We start from the raw sequence: 21,290 nt of genomic DNA, 5'->3' as shown, positions 1-21,290 counted from the left end.
CTCCCTGTCCAGTGTGTGGAAGACACTGAATATGCAACAACTGACGTTGTACCTGGGCATCTTGAAGGTCATCTACAAAGTGAGCTGGGCCTCAGCAGAAGATGAGAGTTCCTCTGTGGTCACTTCACTGGTACACATTTTCAGGTTTATTTCATTTCTTCCATGCCTACATAAATTGAACTCTGTTTTAACCACCTCTGAGCTCGTAGCTATTTAACATGACCCTGTAGTCCTGTGCATACAAATCACCTAGGGATCTGGTGAAAATGCGGATTCAGTGGGTCTTGGGAGGTTATAAGATTCCACATTTCTTCATGAGAGCTAGAATAAATAAATAAATAAATAAATAAATAAATAAATAAATAATTTGTAAAAGTTTCCACATTTCTAAAGAACTCTGGGGTTGTGCCGATGATGCTGTTTTGCAGATCGCATTTTGAGTGGCAAGATTGTGGAAAATCCTTGAGAAATCAATCCAAAATCCCCTAAATGGTACTACAATCACACCTTAATGTTAGTAAACTGAGATGTTTCTTACCTTTATTTGTAACATGGAAAAAATAATTACTGTATATGAAGTACCATTCTAAGTCCTGTGTGTTATACAAGGGATGGCAACCTTCCCCCAAATTTGATTCATGTCTTTTCATTTGGATATCTCTTGCCAAAACTCACCTTTTTTTTCTCCCTGGCAAGTCTTGGGGAGCTGAATTTTAAGAGCTCTTTATTTAGCTACATGGTGGCCTCTGAAAATGATTTTGACTGTGTCTTCTGTCTCCACGTATGCCCAAGCATCACCAGGAACTTTAGGGAGTAAGGAAAAGGCAGGCCCAGGGTCAGCTGGGCTGCAGATGCCAGCTCTCCCACCAACAGGCCCAGAACCATTTTCTTTCCTAGGTTCCTTTGTGAAGAACTTGTTAGAACTACTAATTTATCATGATGCATAAGGCTTGTTGTCATACCCTACAGGATTATTTTCAAAAACTGAACTGTTTTTGGTGACCTTTCACGTGCCACAAAATGTAAAAGCAGTCATTTTTTTAAAAAGTGCTTGAAAAAGTCTAGTAAAGATTTTTCCAAGCAAGCCTCACTTTCTCCTGTTTAGATTGTTTAATCTGGAAGGAAAAAATTCTTTCTCAAATGACAGGGTTTCTGGTTCTCTGTGTTTGCCTGGTTGGCTCTGGGTCATCTGGGGATGGAGGGTCCCTGCTGTTACCCCCAGCAGCATCACTCTTGTCTCCAAAGAAGCAGCAACCTCAGGTGGGAGAATGTTTATACTCACAGCATTCTGTTTTTTCATGTTTGAAAGAGGGGATGGGTGGTGGGGCATGGAGGTGGGATTTTTAAAAAATATCTAAACCATAAATAAAGTATTACTGCAATCTCTTTACTGAGCTCATGGAAAAACTCAAGTCATCGAATGTTAGTTTTGCAGACTAGAGAAGTGAGGTCCAGTGAACTTGCTTGACTTGCCCTAAATCTTGCTAGAGAGAGAGCTGGAACCAGATGGCAGGGCTCCTGGCCTCTTACATACAAGGAGCATTTTTCCTAGAAACTGCAATGCAGCCAAATTCTACTGGTCTCAGGGGAAACTTGTTCTGGGAGTCAGCCTGAGCTTGAATCCCTTTGGGTTCTTCCCGTTATCCTATGCCAAGCAGTCATGCTGAAACCGAGAAATGTTTTGCTTTCAATAAATGAAATGAGCATTTTCAGATAATTATTTCTGTAGTTGCTCAAAACTATCATATTGTTTCATTGAACCCTACTATATAGAACAATTACTGGGGAGAGGTAATAATAATAATAGCAATGCATATTTATTCGCCATTTTACTTGAATTGTATCATGTAATCTAGTTTAGAGTCCTGTGAGGTAGGTTTGATTATCCTCTCTATGAGGTTGAATAACTTGCCCAAGGCCACACAGCTAGGAAGTAGAAGGACTGGTATTTGAACCATCTTCTCCTTTTCTTCCCCTTCCTCCTCCTCCTCCTCTCTTCCAACACCTGCTCCTGAGGAAGCTCATCCAGTGCATGACTTTAGCTACCACCTGCTCATAATGGTGACTCAAATCTGCATCTCCAATCCCCATACCTATCCTGAGCTCAAGACCTTTGAATATAGCTCCCTCTTGTCCATCCCTCCTGGAAATGCAGGTGGCTTGTTCACACATAATGTGAACACAAATAGAGCACTCTCCTCACACACCCAAATGTGCACCTTCACCAGGGTGCCCAGCGCAGGCATCCCTTCCTGCCAGCTATGAGCCTCGAGGTTAGCTCTACTCCCCCTCCCTAACCCTGCATGCCCAAGGGGTTTCCAAGTCTAATCAATGCTACCACTAAAATCTCCCATACACCTGTTCCCTCCTCTCCACTAGCTAATCAATGCTACCACTAAAATCTCTCCACACCTGTTCCCTCCTCTCCTACCCGGCAAGCCTGCACCCTGCATGTGCCTCATTCTGAACGCGGCACCATCACCTGCCACAATGTCCAGACCACAAACACCCTGCAATATCCTTGACTCTCCTTTCTCCCTGTATACAGACTCCAAATTCTACTGAGAATATTACCTCCTACACCCCTCATATTTGCCCAGCCTTCCCCATCTCTGCCTCTACCACCATAGTTCAAGCTCTCCCATGGTCCCTTCCTGGTTACCTGTTCTTCTTGCCTCCTTAAGCCTCTCATGACACTGGCCATGTCACTTGCCTCCACCCATCACCCACTAGGCTCTTAGCTGGAGTCTGGGCCCTGCTACCTTCCTCACCTTCTTCTCTACCCTTGACTCCACCTCCCTGTGCTTCAGCCAACCAGATAACTTGAGTTTCCTGAATGCATGCCTCAGTTTACCTGATTAACTCCTTTTCATCTTTCAGGCCTCAGAGCAGGTATCACCCTGTCAGGGCCAGGTGCCTCCTCTCAGCTCCCAAAGCCCCAGCTACTCTTCATGGAATATCATTGGCTTGGGCTATGGATCTTCCCAATTTGGAGCTTTTTCACAAAGGGCTTAGGTCTCACTCATTCTATTTATCCATCTGTGTCTCCCCAGGGCTAGCAGTGCCAAGTAACTGATGGGTGATTAATAGATGCTTGGGTAAGTATCACTTCTTTATCATGTGACAGTTTGTTTACCTGCCCTGAGCTCCTCCAGGGCAGGACTCTTGCCTTTGCAGAATCTATCTGGCAGGTACTGTTGCAGAGATGTTTACTGAAGGAGGGAATGAGTTAGTACCAAGGTGAGGACCCCACCCTTCCCCACGGGCTCCAAAAGCAGCTTAGAGCCCAACAAAACCTGCCCCACATTTTTGGCGTTTCTGTGGATCACAGGATTTACTCATCTGTCTTTCAATGAGCATGACAGGTGGGGTGGGGGTGGAGGGATTAGAGATTGAAGAGCTGGGGAGGGGGGTCGGCTCCTGGGGTGCAGAAACAAGTCTGATGGGCCATGGTGTTTTGGGAATCAGCACTGCCTCCCCTCAACCCTCCCTGCAGTGTTTTGTAGCCTCAAGATCAGTGAGGGAATCTTCGGGCCCCCAGCATGCAGGACCCAAGCCCCAGAGACAGCTGTCCCTCAGTCCCAAGGTCCCCATTTGGAAGCAGCCACAGGAGGCCTAAGGGACCTATACCCTTAGTTCGAGGGAGCCTGTGGCGAGGGAGAGAGGGAGGGAGGGCTGGCAGTGAGGGCAAGGGCTGGGAAAACTGAGCACGGGCACAGTGCGGGAGCGGGTGGGTGCCCAGGGCAGCCGGGGGCGCGCGGGTTGGGAGGCACCAGGAGGCCCGCCCTCCTTGCACGGGCCGGCCCAGCTTCCCCGCCCCTGGCGTCCGCTCCCTCCCGCTCGCCGCTTACTTAACCTGGCCCGGGCGGCGGAGGCGCTCTCACTTCCCTGGAGCAGCCCGCTCGCCCGTCGGTCGCCAGCTCGCTCGGTGCGCGTCGTCCCGCTCCATGGCGCTCTCCCTGCGGCTGCTGGCCCTAGCCCTGGCTCTGGCCCTGGGCCCCGCCGCGACCCTGGCGGGTCCCGCCAAGTCGCCCTACCAGCTGGTGCTGCAGCACAGCAGGCTCCGGGGCCGCCAGCACGGGTAAGCCGAGCCGCCTGGCCAGGGGCCGCGGGCGGTCAGGTCGTCGGGGCTCGGAGCGCACGCCGCTGGGGGCATTGAAGTGGGCTGGGGGTGCAGGAGACAAAGCCCGAACTAAAAGCCTGCAGCGTGGAGCGCTCGGACACCAGCCCTGCACGCGGTGGAAGGAGAGAGGGAGGGAGGTGGGGGACCATGGAGGGAAAGCGGGCGGCCGCGGCTTTGTAGAAGAAGGGAGTGGGGAAGCGGACCAGAGACCTTCGACTTAGGCCAAGAGCCTGAGACGGACAGCGCTTTCAGCTTCTCCTCCCAGCCACTGGAGAAAGGGGGAAATGGCAACTCTTTGGCCATAATCACCGTGGGAAGGTGCCAAGGGCAAAGCCCACCCAGCAGTACACAGATTCCAACCCAGCCAGGCCCCCGGCCAGCGACTCCAGACAAGAACCTGGGCCACACACGATGGCAGCATCTAAGGTGCCCCAGACTCCTGTGCTCCTGGCCAGGCCCTGCACTCAGACACTGCTGGCACCCGACACTACTCTCTGGGGACAGCAAGGGCAATGTGGCACTTCTTGTCCTGCCCGATGAAGAGCAGGAGAATGCACTGGGCCGTCACACACACTGTTCAAATGGGGAAACTGAGTCCTGAGTGGTTCCACTTTCCCACAGTCCTGAAGTGTACACTGGAGCCAGGATTGGAGTCTGTCTTAAAGTAATAGCTGGGTTTGTAAATGTAGGACACTATCATTGCAGGAATTCCTTTGAGACCCTGAAGATGTGTTGGCTTTAGGAGACAAACTCAAGCAGAAGGTCTGGTCTGATAGTGGCCCCAATACTGACCCAGGCAGAGGCAGGCAACATTTCTACCTCAAAAACCAGGCCATACCTGCGTCACACATACCCAGGCTTTGCTGCAGCTTCCAGCCTACCTGGTTGCACCAACTTCTTTTTCATAACTAGGTAAAACTATATATGAGTAGAATCTTGTAGTGACTCCTCAGAGCAGCCCAAATACCATCGGGGTCTGGCATTCACACCCACAAGCAATGCCCAAACCTCCAAGAGACTGGGCAGATCTGTACTCAAATCAAAACTCATTGTTGGGGGGTGATAGAGTTGACTTCATAGGCCCTGACAGTCTTGTCTCCTTGCACTAGGAGTGCTCAGGGTACGGGTACAGGCTGCCCCTCGTAGAGCATAGCTGCTCTTGTTTCCTCTGCTTGTGGCTTTATGGTCTAGGCCTTTCAGGAGTTTGGGGCTCTGGGGGAGAGGGCCTACTGGGAGCACATCTGGCCACCCTGCAGAGTGAAATCAAATCAGGCCCGGCTGCAGCCTCAACACACTCCTGGAAAGAGGAGAATACTGGGGATATCCTGGGATCTTTCTGGAAGTGGGAGAATCACCTTTGACTTGGGCAGTGTGCAGAATAGAGTGAGGGGGGATGTCAGAAAGACAAGAGGGATGTGAGGCCTCAACATCAAAATGCAAGCAACTGGCGTTTTTATTATTTCTGCCTACCTCTCCGTTGGTCTCTCTGCCTTTCCTGCCAATGAATTGTGTTATGTTTGGGTGCCTCAATCTGCCTGGGAGGGTTCTATTTCTTCTGTATCTTTGCCCCTAAGTCAGGAGAAGATCCTTATAGCATGCCCTGCAACCGTGTCACCTATAAGGGCATCTCTCTGCACAGCCACAGTGAAGGATCCTCAAAGGTATTGAGGGCTTTCCATCAAGAGCCATCTTTATAGCAAACCTCTTTCCCTTCAGAGCCCAGAAGAGTGCTGACCAGCTGGAAAATTGGGTTTTTTTCTTAAATGCAGATGCTCTTGATTATGAGTTCCAGATATTAGATCAACTTCCCCACCATATCCCTGCAGGCGAATCCTCTTAATTAGCTTCCTGCAGCACAGCTGGAAAGGCCTATTGTAATCTGTGATGGGCAGAGTAATCTAAGAAGTCACAGGAGCACCCCTCTCCCAGTAGAATGTGGATGCGCAGGCACATGAACCATGGCAAAATGGTTGCAGGCACAGTTGTATTTACTCTGATCTAATTGTCCCTGTTAATGCCACAGGGCTTCCTGGCCTGGCACACATGGCTGTGGCACCTTGTGCAAATGGATAACGTTGTTCAAGCTCCAGCCTTTCATTCGAAGTGAAAACTGTTAGAAAGGGAAGTAAAACGTTGCTATTTTAAGGAATTGCAGCGTGCTGCCTGATACGAAGGAAGAAATAGCTGTGCCTTGCTTGTGCGCAGCACTTGATTTTGCCACTTTTGCTTTCGACCTCACCACAACACAGTGAGATCTACTGTTCATGTTCCCATTTTACAGGTGGTGTAACTGCAGCTTAGTGAGATAGAGAGTGACTTAGTTCAGACACAGAATGCTGTTGGGAGAGTAATAACTATGATGTGGTCTCTTCACTCCCAGCTATATCTGTGTTGATATAGGGAAGGGGAAAAATAATACTGAAAGAGAAGTAAAAATACGATACACTTCCAAACATCAACAACCAAAAACTGAACCGAATTTCCTGAAGCACTTGGTTTTCAAATCTAAGCTGAACATCAATGCTGTTATTCTTGAGGCCCAGAAGTGACTTGCTCATTTCAATTAAGCTTCAGCATGAATTTCCTATGTACACAGCCCACCCACACTCCCCGATGTGAGAAGGAGAGGGTCACAGCCGCCCCCAGCCTCTGCTGCTGCCACAAGGATAGCAGCAGTGGAAACATTCAGCAAAGGAATGTTGGAGCCACATCCACAAGAGACTCATTGAAGATTCTCCAAACGCCTACGGAAAGTGGCAGGGAATTCATTGACAATAATTGTTTCCTGCTTGATGAGATTGAAGAGCTTCTGGGATTCTGTAACAATAAATAGGACCGGGGGCTGGAGTATGGCCAGCAAGGCCTCTTCAGGGGTTGTTCAGGGACTGTCTAACCTGTGAATCCTAGGCAGCAAACAGAAACCAGGTATTCAGAAATCTGGAGGATTTGGTCAGCTCCAGCTAAGACTAGGGAGGCGTGGGCCTCTGCTGGCTGTGGTCCCTTCTCCAGCCTTCACTTCTCTTGCCCCTAGATCCTTACATGGATGCATTAATGCTCATTGTCCCTCCTGGGCCCACTCACTTTCACCTGTTGAACAAAAAAACTGGCCAAGAGGTGACAGTCATATCACCGTAGAAGAGACAGGGCAGAGAAATGAAGGGGCAGAATGGACTCCCACCCAAAAGCCTGACTCTGAATATTTGAGAATTGTTCAAGTTCCTGCAGAGGAATCATGATGGGGACAGTAGGTGTAGTTCTTACTGCAATATTGGTGTCTTCTTAACAAATACGCTGCACATCAAGTGATGTCTGTGGATGGCATTCTTAAAGTAACAGGGAAATTGGTGTTAAAGAAATACTTCATCCTTTGGGTGATACCTGAAGTTCTCTGAGCTCGGAGGTCTTGTGAAAGCCCTCAGTATTGTTTGTTTTCTTTGCTTTCCTCTGACTTGTGATTCAGTCAGATGCATGCCTGCCTCCGGTTCAGGAAGATCAACCCTCTTCTGACCACGTAGCACAGTAGCTTCCTTTCCCTGGGGGCTCCTAATGAAGCTTTCACAATCACCTGGCCTGAGCACAGTTTGGGTCAGGACTTGGTATACTTGAATAAAACATGCAAAACCAAAATCCTATGATTCTGGAAAAGGCTTCTTAGCAGAACCCCCAGATGTTTACACTTGCTTTTTCACAGGGTCCCTGAGGATTCTTTGGATCTGGATAGTTTGGGGAGCAGTATTTTCAACAAGTTCATTTCGTGCTCCTTCTACACCCTGCTTGGATGCTAGGCCCCATCTAGAATGTGAACAACAGAACAAGGCAGAACACTTGTCCTCGAGGTTCTGTTGAGTGTTAGATGCAGAGAAAAGACACCCCCCACGTCCCCGCGTCACTTACAGGAATTCTGTTTGGAACCCAACATCAAATAAGGACCATATCCACTGTCAGAGGATAGAAAGCAGCATGTCATCTGGGACATTGGAGAAAGGCTCTCTGGGGGAAGTGGGACTTGAGCTGGGATCTAAGTAATGAACAACTGAGAGTTAAATGGGAGAGCATCCCCTATCAGGGTCCTGACAGCAACCAGCCATGGTTTAAACCAGCTATAAAGCCTCTGGTTTATAGGATGGACAGTAACAATGGCTTGTCTTTGGGAGCCAAGCAGCTGGCTCAGGGATGCAGAGCATGTCTGTATGGAGAGCTGCCTGAGAGATGCTTTTGTTTACACTTGTCAATTGCCCATGTCAAAGAAGGATATGTACATGAAGTTACATCAATATGTAAGAGAGATTTTAACAATTTTTGCAGGGGAAGCTTTCATGGGGGCTGATGGGAATCTAGGTAAACAGAACCAAAGTCTAAACCCAAGATACCCCCAGTACCAAGACTGAAATGACTGTCTCTCTTCTATCTCTAGAAAGTTCCAGTGACTCAAGGAGGCCAACATGATGGGAGTCATTAAAGTGGGGTGGATGTGCTGATCATCTTCCTAACTCTGCTGCTTTTGTTTTCAGCCCCAACGTGTGTGCTGTGCAGAAGGTTATTGGCACTAATAGGAAGTACTTCACCAACTGCAAGCAGTGGTATCAAAGGAAAATCTGTGGCAAATCAACGTGAGTATCCATAACCAGCCAGGAGACCAAGCTGTATGCACACTGGCTGCAGTTCCCCAGGGCCTGGGCCAGACTTCTAGAAGGTCAGGTTGCCTAAAAAGCCATGAAGATGCATGTGCAAACGTGTCTGGGACCTGCGTGCTAGGGAGTGGCATTTTTAGGAAGCTGGCCAATTTTGTTTTGCATTTTTAAGGCTGCTGACAAGACTTGGAGACATTTTTCAGGGCTAATTTGGGTTTGCAAGAAACGTGAAACACTGTGTGTGTGTGTGTGTGTGTTTCTCAATCCTCATAAAATAATACAGATATGCAGTGGAGAAGCCACCAGCATGCGACTCTGGAAAAGAAAGCCCATTGGTGAATCTGTACTAAAGAATGCCACCCCTATCTTACAGTCCTAAGGTAAACACTCCAAAAAGACTTAGAGCACTAAACATATGCAGATTATGAGACAGCATAGCATATAATATTTGCACAGACTTCCTCATTCAAACCCTAGCTCTACCTGGGCCAGTCGATTCATCTTTAGAACCCTCCATTGCTCTACCTGAAAAGTTGGTATAACACAAGGACCCACCTTATGGGGTTGTTACAAGGATTAAATGAAATAATGTTCATAAGAGACTGAATATGGTGCCCAGCACGTGTCAGTGCTCAGTAAATGCTAGCTACTATTATTATTATCACCCTAGATTTGCAAATCTAGACCACACAAACAGAAGTAAGAGTGCCAACGGGGTGTGGACTAGTGTGGTTACAATAGGGCTTGTTGATGTCTGCATCAGCAAGGAGGGAGGCAGCTTTTACCCCACTGCCCAGCTCCCTGTGGAATCAGGTGCGTGTTCTAACAATTCTGGGGAAACCTAATCTGTTTTGGCACTGTCAACAGATCTCAAAGCTGGCTGTCTCCTACAGCTAGGAAGATGTGTTTGACAAATCTCCTGAGCCACTTGTGAAGGCCTGACCTTCCTCCTGTCTCCATACATAATAGGTTGATTAAGAAACTCTAAGCCACTCTCTTAAGCACTTTCCAATGTTAGGGATTTTTAAGTTTATTGTTGTGACATTGCTTTTGAGCAGACATCTCCTCCAATTTAATAGCCAACTGAAAGAAGAGAAAATGCTCTTTCCTTAAACTGTACGTGTAAACAAATATCCCAATGTGTGACCCTGATCATGTTAGGCAGTTAGCAATCCTAATATGAATTGAGGGAAGTTGGGATTCATGGCAGAGTTGGGGAGATACCAGCAGTCTCCGGGAGCCTGTCCAGGGCAGGTCCATGGCAGCTTGTTCCATGCCTGATTGAGAGCCCAGCCTGCAAGCTAAAAGTTGAGTGAGCTAGGAGGACACACTGCCAAGATTCAGCTAATAGACACCCAGCGATATTCTCGCTGCTATGAACAAAAGGAGACTATGCAAATTATACACCACCCATTCTTCCATGATGCCTGACTTAAAACATAAGAAAAAAGATGGGCCGGGCGCGGTGGCTCACGCCTGTAATCCCAACACTTTGGGAGGCCAAGGTGGGTGGATCATGAGGTCAGGAGATAGAGACCATCCTGGCTAACACAGTGAAACCCCATCTCTACTAAAAAAATACAAAAATATTAGCCAGGCGTGGTGGCGGGCACCTGTAGTCCCAGCTACTCAGGAGGCTGAGGCAGGAGAATGGTGTGAACCTGGGAGGCGGAACTTGCAGTGAGCCGAGATCATGCCACTGCAGTCCAGCCTGGATGACAGAGCGAGACACCGTCTCAAAAAAAAAAAAAGGAAAGAAAACCTTTAGTACTGATTGATTTTTTTCCCATGTGTGTATATTATCTACTCAAATTAACAGCTAATTAATTACTTAATTAAACACAAAGTCAGGCCTCACCTAATTGCTTCTTGGAAGGTGACCAGAGTGCTAGTGCCAAGCAAACAACTCTTCTATATCTCAAGAGCCCTGGGCTTCAGAGGGCCATCTTTTTTGTTCAAGTTTCTCTGAAAATGGAGACCCATTTATGATGACAAGCTGGCTACAGGGTAGCAACTGCCACACTGTTTCGGGGGTGCCCGTGGGCTGAAACATTTGCTCAGCTAGTTAACAATAGCTCGATAACATTCCCTATCAGTGTCCAGGCTGACAATACTGTCAGTGATGAGTCGCCTTGGCTCTTGTACCTTGTATCTTTGTGTGCCAGGACAAGGCACAAGCAACAGAGCTGTACGTTGCCAAAATGTTCCTGATGAGCAGGTCATCCCCTCGGGGGCAGGTTTGGATATGATAATGTGGTGATGTGGTGGTACAGCTCCCTTACCCAGTGAGCACAAGGGGAGTCCTCTGGGAAAAGGAAGAAATGTCTGGATGAGGTGGGGAGATGGGGTTCAGAGTGGACTCAGGCAAAGCCCGATGCCCAGCTGTTGGCCTAGTCTCACAAAGCCGGAAGGATATGACATTCACATCCAACTCTTGAATTTGTGGCCATTGCTTTGGGCAACTTCAAAAAGAGAAAACGATGATAGAAAAATATTATTTGATATAAAACTTCTAGGACAAGAGAGGCCCTTCCTGGAACATCACAGGCAGTATTAGGAAGGTGGAGCTGCCCTGGAAAAGATCCAGAGAACTCGGAGAGAGGAAGAGGTGGAACCCATCTCTGTTCTTGTAGAGAGCTCAGTAAGAGTGGCTTGGCAGGGCTTCTGTGTACCTGAGACCAAGACCAGTGAGGATGCTACTGTCTGACCACCATACAGTCAGAATTCAGTGCCATGGGTGGTCAGGCGGGAAGGGGAAAGGGCTGTGCTGGCTGGAGTTGATGTTATCCTGGGGAAAGTGGGTCACTAGATGCCTTTAGTTGGGTGAGGACCAGACTGGGAAATGGGAGCACAGTAATGCTTGGAGCAAAAAGGACTGTCTCTGCATGGGGTCCATAGGCAGTTGGAATTTTCTCAGCAAGACTCCAGAGAAGGAGGCTGGAGCAGAGGTGTTATGTTGGGAGGAAAAGGAGTAAAGTATCATGGGAGAGGAGGCAGCTCAGGTTGTCAAGGGTCCCAAATCCAGAAGTAGAATTTCACCTTGGAAGCAGACAAGGAGTACCAAGCATACAGGGGAAGACTTTGTGGTGAGGGGTCACACAGAGATACAGGAGCCGACCTGGTGAGACAGGAGCCTGGAGCCACCTGCCTGCTTTTGTGAGGCCCCAGACTCCACTGCTATCATCAGGTGAAGCTCTGTTGCCTGCACACAAAAGCTTTTCCGCATTTACAAAGAGAGAAGGGCCTGAGTCTCTGGTGCAATGCGTCAAGCTGACATATGGACTTTATTACAGGAAGTGGTTACCAGTGCGTCCCTATTTAGTGGCTGTTATTGTGAATTTTATTGTGCAGAAATTCACTTTAGCATTTATTTCAGATCCTAAAGCGCACCGGAGTGATACAACGGCTAATCAAACAAAGAGGGCTGCGGGGGGCAGACAGTCAGCATCCCCCTCTGTGATTTCAGGCCCTGGTTTGATTAGTAGCCATAAAATTTTTTACGTGTGGCACTTTCAGCAAAGGTGCAGGAAATTGTGGTCAGGAAGCCTGGCTGCCTCTTGACAGGCTTCCTTTGTGCTAGCCCCAGGGAGAGGAGGCCTATTTAACAGCCAAGTCCAAGTTGACATCATGGGACTGGAATAGTCATAGCAGGAGCTCAGACATCATAAATGTGGCATAGGGAGGGCTGGTGGAGGAGCTAGCGGGTACGGGTGGCAGCTATTCATTCCAAAAGTCTTGAAATTGTTTCACGAGCAACACATTTCACTAGTGCGAAGCCCTCCTCTGGAGCCAAGATGAGCTGGCAGAGCACTCCTGTTTCTCTAGTAGCAAGTGTTCCTTTGCCCAGGGGCAAAAATATTAATACTTCTTCAGCACTGCATTAATGCTTAAAGATTTAACTTTTAAAGAGATCAGCTGGTGCATGGTCGAGCTTTTCCATCAGCTGGCAGGGCTTTTTCAGTAGGTGTCCTTTTGGGCAGGGCACCAGGGACAGCTGACGTGAAGGTGAAGAAGAGCTGTCCTTTTCCTCCCTTATATCCCACAACCTTGGTCCCAAGAGGAAAAAGAAGACGGTGAGAAGCCATCCAAGCTGACCCCAGACCCATACTAGTGCCTCCTTTCCTGTTTCATATCCCTGTGCAGCCAGCTGGGATCTCTTGAATAATCTGCTCTGGAGGCACTGAGATTGGACATACACCAAACAGCAGAGATCGACCAAACACCTCTGTTGGGCAGTGTTTCCTGAGGGTTCTGTCCCATTCTGCAAACTAGGAGGCTCACTAGCTGACGAGGAATTTTATTCTATTGGGTATTTACATGAACCTATGTGCCACCTGGGGTAAGACCCTGTGGTAGGTAGAAACATGACCTCCCAAAAACGTCCACATCCTAATCTCCAATCCTGTAACTATATTCCCTTACTGGAAAAAGAGACTTTGCAGGTGTGATTAAATTAAGGATCATAAGAGGGGGAGATTATCCAGGATTATTTGATGGGTCTAATATAATCATCAGGGTACTTAAAAGAGGGAGGCAGGCTGGTCATGGTGGCTCACGCCTGTAATCCCAGCACTTTGGGAGACTGAGGCGAGCGGGTCACGAGGTCAGGAGTTTGAGACCAGCCTGACCAACATGGGGAAACCCCCCCCCTCCTCCCAGTAAAAAAAAAAAATACAAAAATTAGCCAGGCATGGTGGTGCACACCTGTAATCCCAGCTACTCAGGAGGCTGAGGCGGGAGAATTGCTTGAACCCAGGAGGCAGAGGTTGCAGTGAGCTGAGATCGCACCACTGCCCTCCAGCCTGGGCAACAGAGCAAGACTCCATCTCAAAAAAAAAAAAAAGAGGGAGGCAGTAGGATCAGAGTCAGCGAAGGCAATGTGATGATGAAAGCTGACATTTGAGTGATGCAACCACAAGCCAAGGAAGGCAGGCAGCTTCTCAAAGCTGGAAGGACAAGCAATGGATTCTTCCCTACAGCCTCCGTAAGGAATGCAGCCTTTGATTTTAACCCCATAAGGCCAATTTCTGACTCTAGCCTCTGGAATTGTAAGATAAATTGCATGATCTCAAGCCACTAAGTTTGTGGTAATTTGTCACAGAAAGCAATGGGAAGCCAACACAGGCCTTATTTGTTGAGTTATAGATGCATTTTTCTTTATTTCAATGTACTTTTATCAATGGTCTCATGTAGGGCATTGCTTTCAATGAAGTTATTAACACAGCTTCAACTTTAAGGTTTATACCTGGAGTTTCTTTAGAAGCTTCACAACTGACCACTTAGTAAACAGTAAGCATCTGTTAAGTGCTTCTCATATGTAAGTTCATTCAATTCTCACAATCAGACTATAAGATAAATATGATTATTAGCCCATTTACTGATGAGGAGACAGGCTCAAAAGGCTTATGCAACCGGGTCAAAGTCATTCGCTGGTAAGCTGAGGAGGTCTGTCCACTTCCCTTTGCTGCCCCCAGGGGGTATCAAACCTGGCAGTTAGTGTCAGTGACTTTGGGAGGTGAACAAGTGAGCAGGCCTGTAGGACCTGGCTAAACTGCCCCAGGTCTCTGTCTACAGCTTCAAACCTGTGGCTGTGGGTCCCAGAGACAAGGCCTCCTCAGCATCAGAGAAGGATGCCTTTGTCTCAGAGTCATCAGCCTTCTCCAGGTTGCTCACCCCCTGCTGTAAAGGGGATCCCCAAGACCGCTCATCAGTCAAGGAGCTTGGGAACTGAGGAGATGCAGTCAGCCTCCAGGAGTGCCCAAAATGCCCTCACATGCTGTGTACAGATTGCCACAAATAAAGTACATCCACATTCTGAAGACTCTGTCCTCATCACTAACAAGGCTGGCCCCTGGTGAGGGCTGTAGTGGTTGAGGCCTTTGTTGGTAGACAGTAGGTTAAAGCAAGCCCTGATTTTCTATTGGGAGGCTTCAGAATCAGCTCAGCTGTGTTTCCAAGACCAGGAGGGCAGAAAGCAAACCATCCCAGGCAGGCAGTCCATGGGCCATGTCAGATGTCTAGATCTTATGGGTCTGTGTTTGCTCTGCCATTCCTCTCGGAAACTATGATGCCCCGTATGGTTTACCTTCAGTCACAGGTGACTGGCCTACAGGGCCATTCCTTGCTCCGACAACTTCTCAAGCCTAGCTATTCCCCGGGCATTTACAGCCAGAGAAGCTGGCCAAATCCGTGAAGTGCAGTGGTTGTTTTAAATTATATTAACTTCTTGGAAACTTATTTTAGGGAGAGAAATCTCAGTACTTCTCTCTATCCAATCATGAGTAAAAATGTTAGAAGGGACTAGTGGAGAGCCTCCCAGACATCCCTACACGTAGACTTTGGGTTGACATTATCTCTTTGCACCCTCCTTTAAACTTTCTTCTAAATTAGGCGCCTTCCCTAATTTAGGCACCTTCCCAGTACTAGTCTGTGGCCTGTTAGGAACCAGGCCACACAGCAGGAGGTGAGTGGCAGGGAGTGAGCATTACTGCCTGAGTTCCGCCTCATGTCAGATCAGCAGTGGCATTAGATTCTCATAGCAGTCCGAATACTGTTGTGAACTGTGCATGTAAGGGATCTAGCTTGTGCATTCCTTATGAGAATCTAATGCCTGATGGTCTGAGATGGAAGAGTTTTCATAACAAAACCACCCCTTCCACCTGCCACCATCTGGGGAAGTATTGTCTACCACGAAACTGATCCCTGGTGCCAAAAAGTTTGGGGACCGCTGTCCTAAGGGATCTGTTTTTTCTGACCTGAGGTTTTTCTTTATTAGACTGTGTCTGGCTGAGGAGAAGCCTGAAGACTTTAATCAGAACAGCTTTGGCTGATGAGATTAGATTCAGAAACCAACAGATTGGTCTTTTCTATGCAGGGAAGCCTAGGAACTGGGGGGCTACGGCTGGGAAGCCCCCTATTGTTTCCATCCTTTCCTATGTTCATCCTGGAGGAATGGCATCAGACCCATGCCTCTGTGATTGCTCCCAGCCCATCCAACCACAGCATCTGTGTTCTCCCTGGGACCAGGGCCAGGTAGCGTGGCACACTGAGCTGAGTATAGGGAAAGTGGAGCAGGCCACTGCCAGCCCAGAAAATTTTGGTCGAAGTTGCCTGAAATCTTCTCAGCCTTCGATTCACAGCTGCTCTCTGCTGCTTTGGGGTCAGGCAGACCAGTTCAGAAAAGAGCTAATTTGTTGGGGCATTTAGAGGCAGGTGGACCGCCAGCTTTGACACCTTCTCAACCCACAGGCTGCTGCACTGGGGCTGAAGGCGTGGCTAACCCCTGCACACCTAGAGAGTGACAGAGATGCCAGACTGGGCAGCAGGAAAGCAAGAGGATTAAGAGAGAGCTTCCTGACTGAAAGCCACACTCGGCTAACCAGGAAAAAGCCCTTGGCACGAGAAGACTCAGTGGCCTGAGGGACTGAACCTTGGTTGTGGGGCGTGTGCTGCATAAGCCATCCATGTGTGACAGTAGAATGTAGTCCAGCCACTGTGGGACACGGGTGCTGAAAGACCACATGGAGAGGAACAGTGGGTGCTGACAAGGGCTAGCCTTGATCACTTTGGAGACACCCCCGTGTCTTCTAGATGTCAGACTTTCCAAATCTGTCTGCTATCCTCCAAACATGTGCATTTTCAAGAGCAATGGAAAAAGGATTGGACTTGATGGAATGCAGCAACAGTCCTAGGTCTGTTACTACCTACCTATGACCTTTAGAAACTCCTTCACCCCTCAGAACCCTTACAGCTTTCTTTCTGATTCTATCCTGAGTTACTCTGCTCCAAGCTGAGACTTTTCTGCTTAGATCTATCGCTTCCTCCTAAACCCCCAACCTCCATGTCTCCTGGTGTCATTCTTTACACACCCCTCAGCATACACACACACCTAGCCACAGGAACCAATGAGTTAATATTTGAGGAGTTGGTTTTCTTTTGTCCTCAATGAAATCCCGGTGAGGCCACTTGAGCTGTTCAGCTCCCTTGTGGTATTTTGGGGATGGAACTCAGAAGCCAACAATATAGAAAAAGAGTCTTTGGGCAGCTTGCCCAGGGGCTCCATGCCATAGAGAGTACTGCACCCATGTGCACAGGAGGCCCTGACATGAGGACTTTGAGGATAACACTATTGCTCCAACTCTGCTTCAGCAACTCCATGGATTTTCACACAGACACTTTTGGAAAGAAACTAAGTTTGGGGGGACTTGACCTAATCCCACATCCCAACCCCAGTAATACAGCCCTGGAATTTATCACAGAAAGCCTAGGATCCCATGCATATGCATCCCTAGTCCTATGGGTTCAAGGCTTGGAGCTCTCCCTGGATTTAGCTGGGAAAAGTTGGCAGACAGTATCCTTTGAAAGAGTTCTTCTCTGTCGTCTAGAAAGATGGACTAGAATTGTGAGTGTGAGATTGCAAGTGACTTTTAAAATCATCTAGTTTAACTTCACCCCATTTCATAGACCAAGAAACCGAGACCAGAGAGAGAAATGGACTTTCAAGTTCACCCTGCTAGTTACTGATGGATCACAAGCCAAATCTCCTGATTCTAGCACTGTTTCTCTTGCACCACACCACCTTTGAAAGTGTGTCAATCAAATCTTACTTTAGTTGCAGAGGATGAGGAAACTGAGACCCAGAGAGATGATGAAATTGGCTGAGGATGGCCCAGCTGGTCAGAGACAAACTCAGAGCCAGAGCTGGTGCAGGGCTCTTTCTGTTCCTTCCTGTTCCCTTTCAGGAACACTCACCATCGGCTTTCCTGTGAATAATGTTGAGATAAAATCCTTGGTGCATTATGTTTTGTAGTCACAACATTGACTAGGCTGCCAGAGTCCTCTGTTCTCCCAGTTGGTTGGCTGTAGGTGTTGGCAGCCGCCAGGAGCATTCTACAGAGCAGAGGAGGAGTGAGACTCTCCTTGCTCAGGAAAGGCAGACCTATGACTTAGCAAATGACTCCTAAGAGGAGAGTGTTTCACCCACCGTTCCTTTTCCTTGGCTGTGGAGGCAACTTCTTGGAGAGGGGCCCGATGACCCGTGAGGAACAGTGAAGCCCTGCCTAACACAATGTATGGTTGTCTTGTTACAGAGTCATCAGCTATGAGTGCTGTCCTGGATACGAAAAGGTCCCTGGGGAGAAGGGCTGTCCAGCAGGTGAATGAATCCGCCGGGCCTTGCCTGTTGGTGTGGGTGGAAGGGAATGGTGGGAGAGAGGAGTACCCACATAAAAGGCAGCAGAGTGTGAATGGGGGCAGTGGCACAAGGACATGGCATTCTCCCCACATGCCCACTGGCCCCAGGCTCTATGCAAGGGGCTGAGGATGGAAGCTGGAAACAGTGCATTTCCTGAGCTGCTTCTTCTGGCCTCCTTACCACACTGGTGGAGTAGACTCCAACTGTGGCCTGTCCATGCCCTTCCCGGCAGGCGCAGGCTCAGGCTCAGGCTCTTGGCCTCTGCCTCTGGCTGGGAGTGATTCTAAACACATCCAGCAGGGTCAGCCTGATAGCCCATCAGTTTCCGATCAGCTCTGCTAGAGAGCAGATGGGATATGGGAGGAGGGGGTCACTGGTGGGCTGGCAACACCAAGCCATCCCCATCTTCCTCTGTGTGTAAACTTGGCCCTTTGGAGTTCGGTAGGGAGAAGAGCCATAGGCCAGGTGGGCTCACCCAGAGTCAGCAGAGAGTCCCACAGATGGTTGCACTGGGCGAAAGACAGCATGGCACCTGTGAATTTTATTAGAGCCTTTCTTTTAGTGCCACACACAAGTGACTGTACAGGGGAATTAGTATCTTGTTTAATTTTGAAATAGAGTCATCTTTTGGTATCTGCGGGCGATTGATTCTAGGACCATTCTAGGATGCCATATCCTCAGATGTTCAAATCCCTGATATAAAGTGGTATAGTATTTGCATGTAATCCATGCATATTCTTCCATATACTTTAAATCATCTCAAGATTACTTATAATACCAAATATAATGTAAATCCTATGTAAGTAGTTATACCCTCTTTTAAATTTGTGTATTATCTCTTATTGTATTTCAAAAAATATTTTTGGTCCATGTTTAGTTGAATCTGTGGGTGAAGAACCCACAGATATGAAGGGCCAACTGTATTGGCTATTTTTTTTAGTTAAGAATGTGAGACTGAGGCCAGGCGCAGTGGCTCATGCCTTTGATTCCAGCACTTTGGGAGGCCGAGCGGGGAGGATCACCTGAGCCGAGAATTCGAGACCAGCAGCCTGGGCAACAGAGTGAGACCTTGTCTCTTAAAGATTGTGAGACTGGGCTGGGCGCGGTGGCTCACGCCTGTAATCCTATCACTTTGGGAGGCCAAGGCAGGCTGATCAACTGAGGTCAGGAGTTTGAGACCAGCGTGGCTAACATAGTGAAACTCTGTCTCGACTAAAAATACAAAAAAATTAGCTAGGTGTGGTGGTGGGCACCTATAATCCCAGCTACTCGGGAGGCTGAGGCAGGAGAATCACTTGTATCCAGGAGGCAGAGGTTGCAGTGAGCCGAGATAAGGCCATTGCACTCCAGCCTGGGCAAGAAGAGCAAAACTCCATCTCAAAAATAAATAAATAAATAAATAAATCATGAGACTGAGACGTAACAGGAAGGAGGGCAATTTGGTTGGTGCCAAGGTTTCTAGAGTATGTGATGGGAGAGGTTGGTGCGGGTGGGGCCATGGAGGTACTGACTCAAGTGGAGGGACAGGTGGGGAAATGGGATGGGAAAAGAAGATTGACCTTAGAAGGGGAGCTCAACCTCTGAACCCTAATTTCAGACCCTTCAAAATGAACATTAAGCTCATTTTGGTCTAAGAAACAAAAAACAAATGAACATGAAACTCATTTTGGTCTTATAAGGTCTGAGAAACCCCTTCTAAACTTCAAGCTACTTTAAGAAATAACATTTTATTACCTGCAAATACACACAGTACTTTGGAGATTTATAATAATCTCTCATTCTAATAGAAGCCATTAGGGAACCAGTTTCAATAAACAGGTAAATCTGTAAGACTAGTTTGTAATTAGGTTATCTGTTTCCAGTGTCCATTCCTGCCTCTGTTATCTAAATGTCTGGGAATGAGAGCTGTGCTCTGCTGTGTTTAAAATGATTAAAAATCACCAATTAGTTGAGTTCATGTAGAGAGGCATTTGACTTATTGAGTTGTTTTAAGAAGACTATAACAAGCTTTAAGCCCTCCAGAAACAGCCTATCTTTGGGCTTTCCCACACGCCTCCTTGTCCTCTCCACCTGCAGATGTACTGTGCTCTCTGGCAGAGAAGGGAGGGTGTGGTTGGGCTGGACCCCCAGAGGCCATCCCTCCCTCTGTCTTATGCTCCTGCAGCCCTACCACTCTCAAACCTTTACGAGACCCTGGGAGTCGTTGGATCCACCACCACTCAGCTGTACACGGACCGCACGGAGAAGCTGAGGCCTGAGATGGAGGGGCCCGGCAGCTTCACCATCTTCGCCCCTAGCAACGAGGCCTGGGCCTCCTTGCCAGCTGTGAGATGACCTCCATCTGCCCGGGGGACTCTTATGGGGAACTGCCTTACTTCCCCAAGGGGTGGGCATGATGAATGGGAGTCTGCAGTCATTTCCTACTGTTTCGGGAAGCTTTTTCCTTAACCCCTTAGAAAAGGCTGTGGAACTTGAGCTAAAATATGTCTTAGCAGGTTGCGTCTAATGCCCCCTGTGCCCTGCTGGGCGGAAAGACTTGGGTGCTTCCTGAGGAGGGATCCTTGGCAGAAGAGAGGCCTGGGCTCACGGGGGCTGAGAACATGTTTCCCAGAGTTGCAAGGACCCATCTCTTAAACACAGAGTCTGCAGCCCCTAACTGACACCCTGTCCTTCCTCCTAGGAAGTGCTGGACTCCCTTGTCAGCAATGTCAACATTGAGCTGCTCAATGCCCTCCGCTACCATATGGTGGGCAGGCGAGTCCTGACTGATGAGCTGAAACACGGCATGACCCTCACCTCTATGTACCAGAATTCCAACATCCAGATCCACCACTATCCTAATGGGGTAGGGGATCCCCAGCCATACTGCATGGCCCTTGGTCCATAAGGAACCCACTTCTGTTCCATGGGTGGGCTGGTTTCTGGGGTTTAAGCTGTAGACAACCCCCTCTTTGTGCCTGCTTCTCCTTGGGCCCTCTATTCCACAGCTTGTGGAACCCACATTCTGCTACTGTGTTTGAAAACACTGTTTTCTCCTCCCGGGGCTTTGGGACTATGCCTCTGTTGTGTTGACTGCTCATCCTTGCTGCTTCTCTGGGCAGATTGTAACTGTGAACTGTGCCCGGCTGCTGAAAGCCGACCACCATGCAACTAATGGGGTGGTGCACCTCATTGATAAGGTCATCTCCACCATCACCAACAACATCCAGCAGATCATCGAGATTGAGGACACCTTTGAGACCCTTCGGGTAAGGGACTGCCCTGGGTGGAGGCCCAGGCTTGGGACACATTGCCTCCCAAGAGGGGCCTAGCAGGAACTCTTCTGCAGGAGGGGTAGAGGATG

At 48.4% G+C, this 21,290-nt stretch overlaps 1 protein-coding gene across 1 annotated transcript in view; it reads left to right on the top strand.

The window, feature by feature from the left end:
• The first annotated feature begins 3,902 nt into the window (after positions 1-3,902).
• Positions 3,903-21,290, top strand: part of TGFBI (transforming growth factor beta induced) — a 33,711-nt gene continuing 16,323 nt past the window's right edge. Inside the window, exons 1-6 of the mRNA XM_012504763.2 lie at positions 3,903-4,081; positions 8,635-8,733; positions 17,844-17,908; positions 20,112-20,272; positions 20,628-20,792; positions 21,049-21,195. Of these exons, the coding sequence (XP_012360217.1) occupies positions 3,948-4,081; positions 8,635-8,733; positions 17,844-17,908; positions 20,112-20,272; positions 20,628-20,792; positions 21,049-21,195 (771 nt within the window). The 5' untranslated portion in view covers positions 3,903-3,947. The remainder of the gene's footprint in view (positions 4,082-8,634; positions 8,734-17,843; positions 17,909-20,111; positions 20,273-20,627; positions 20,793-21,048; positions 21,196-21,290) is intronic.

The sequence above is a fragment of the Nomascus leucogenys genome, chromosome 2 (assembly GCF_006542625.1).
Source record: "Nomascus leucogenys isolate Asia chromosome 2, Asia_NLE_v1, whole genome shotgun sequence".
In the NCBI taxonomy this organism is placed as follows: domain Eukaryota; kingdom Metazoa; phylum Chordata; class Mammalia; order Primates; family Hylobatidae; genus Nomascus; species Nomascus leucogenys.
The sequence above is the reverse complement of the archived record's forward strand: the minus strand, read 5'-3'. Positions and strand labels throughout refer to the sequence as shown.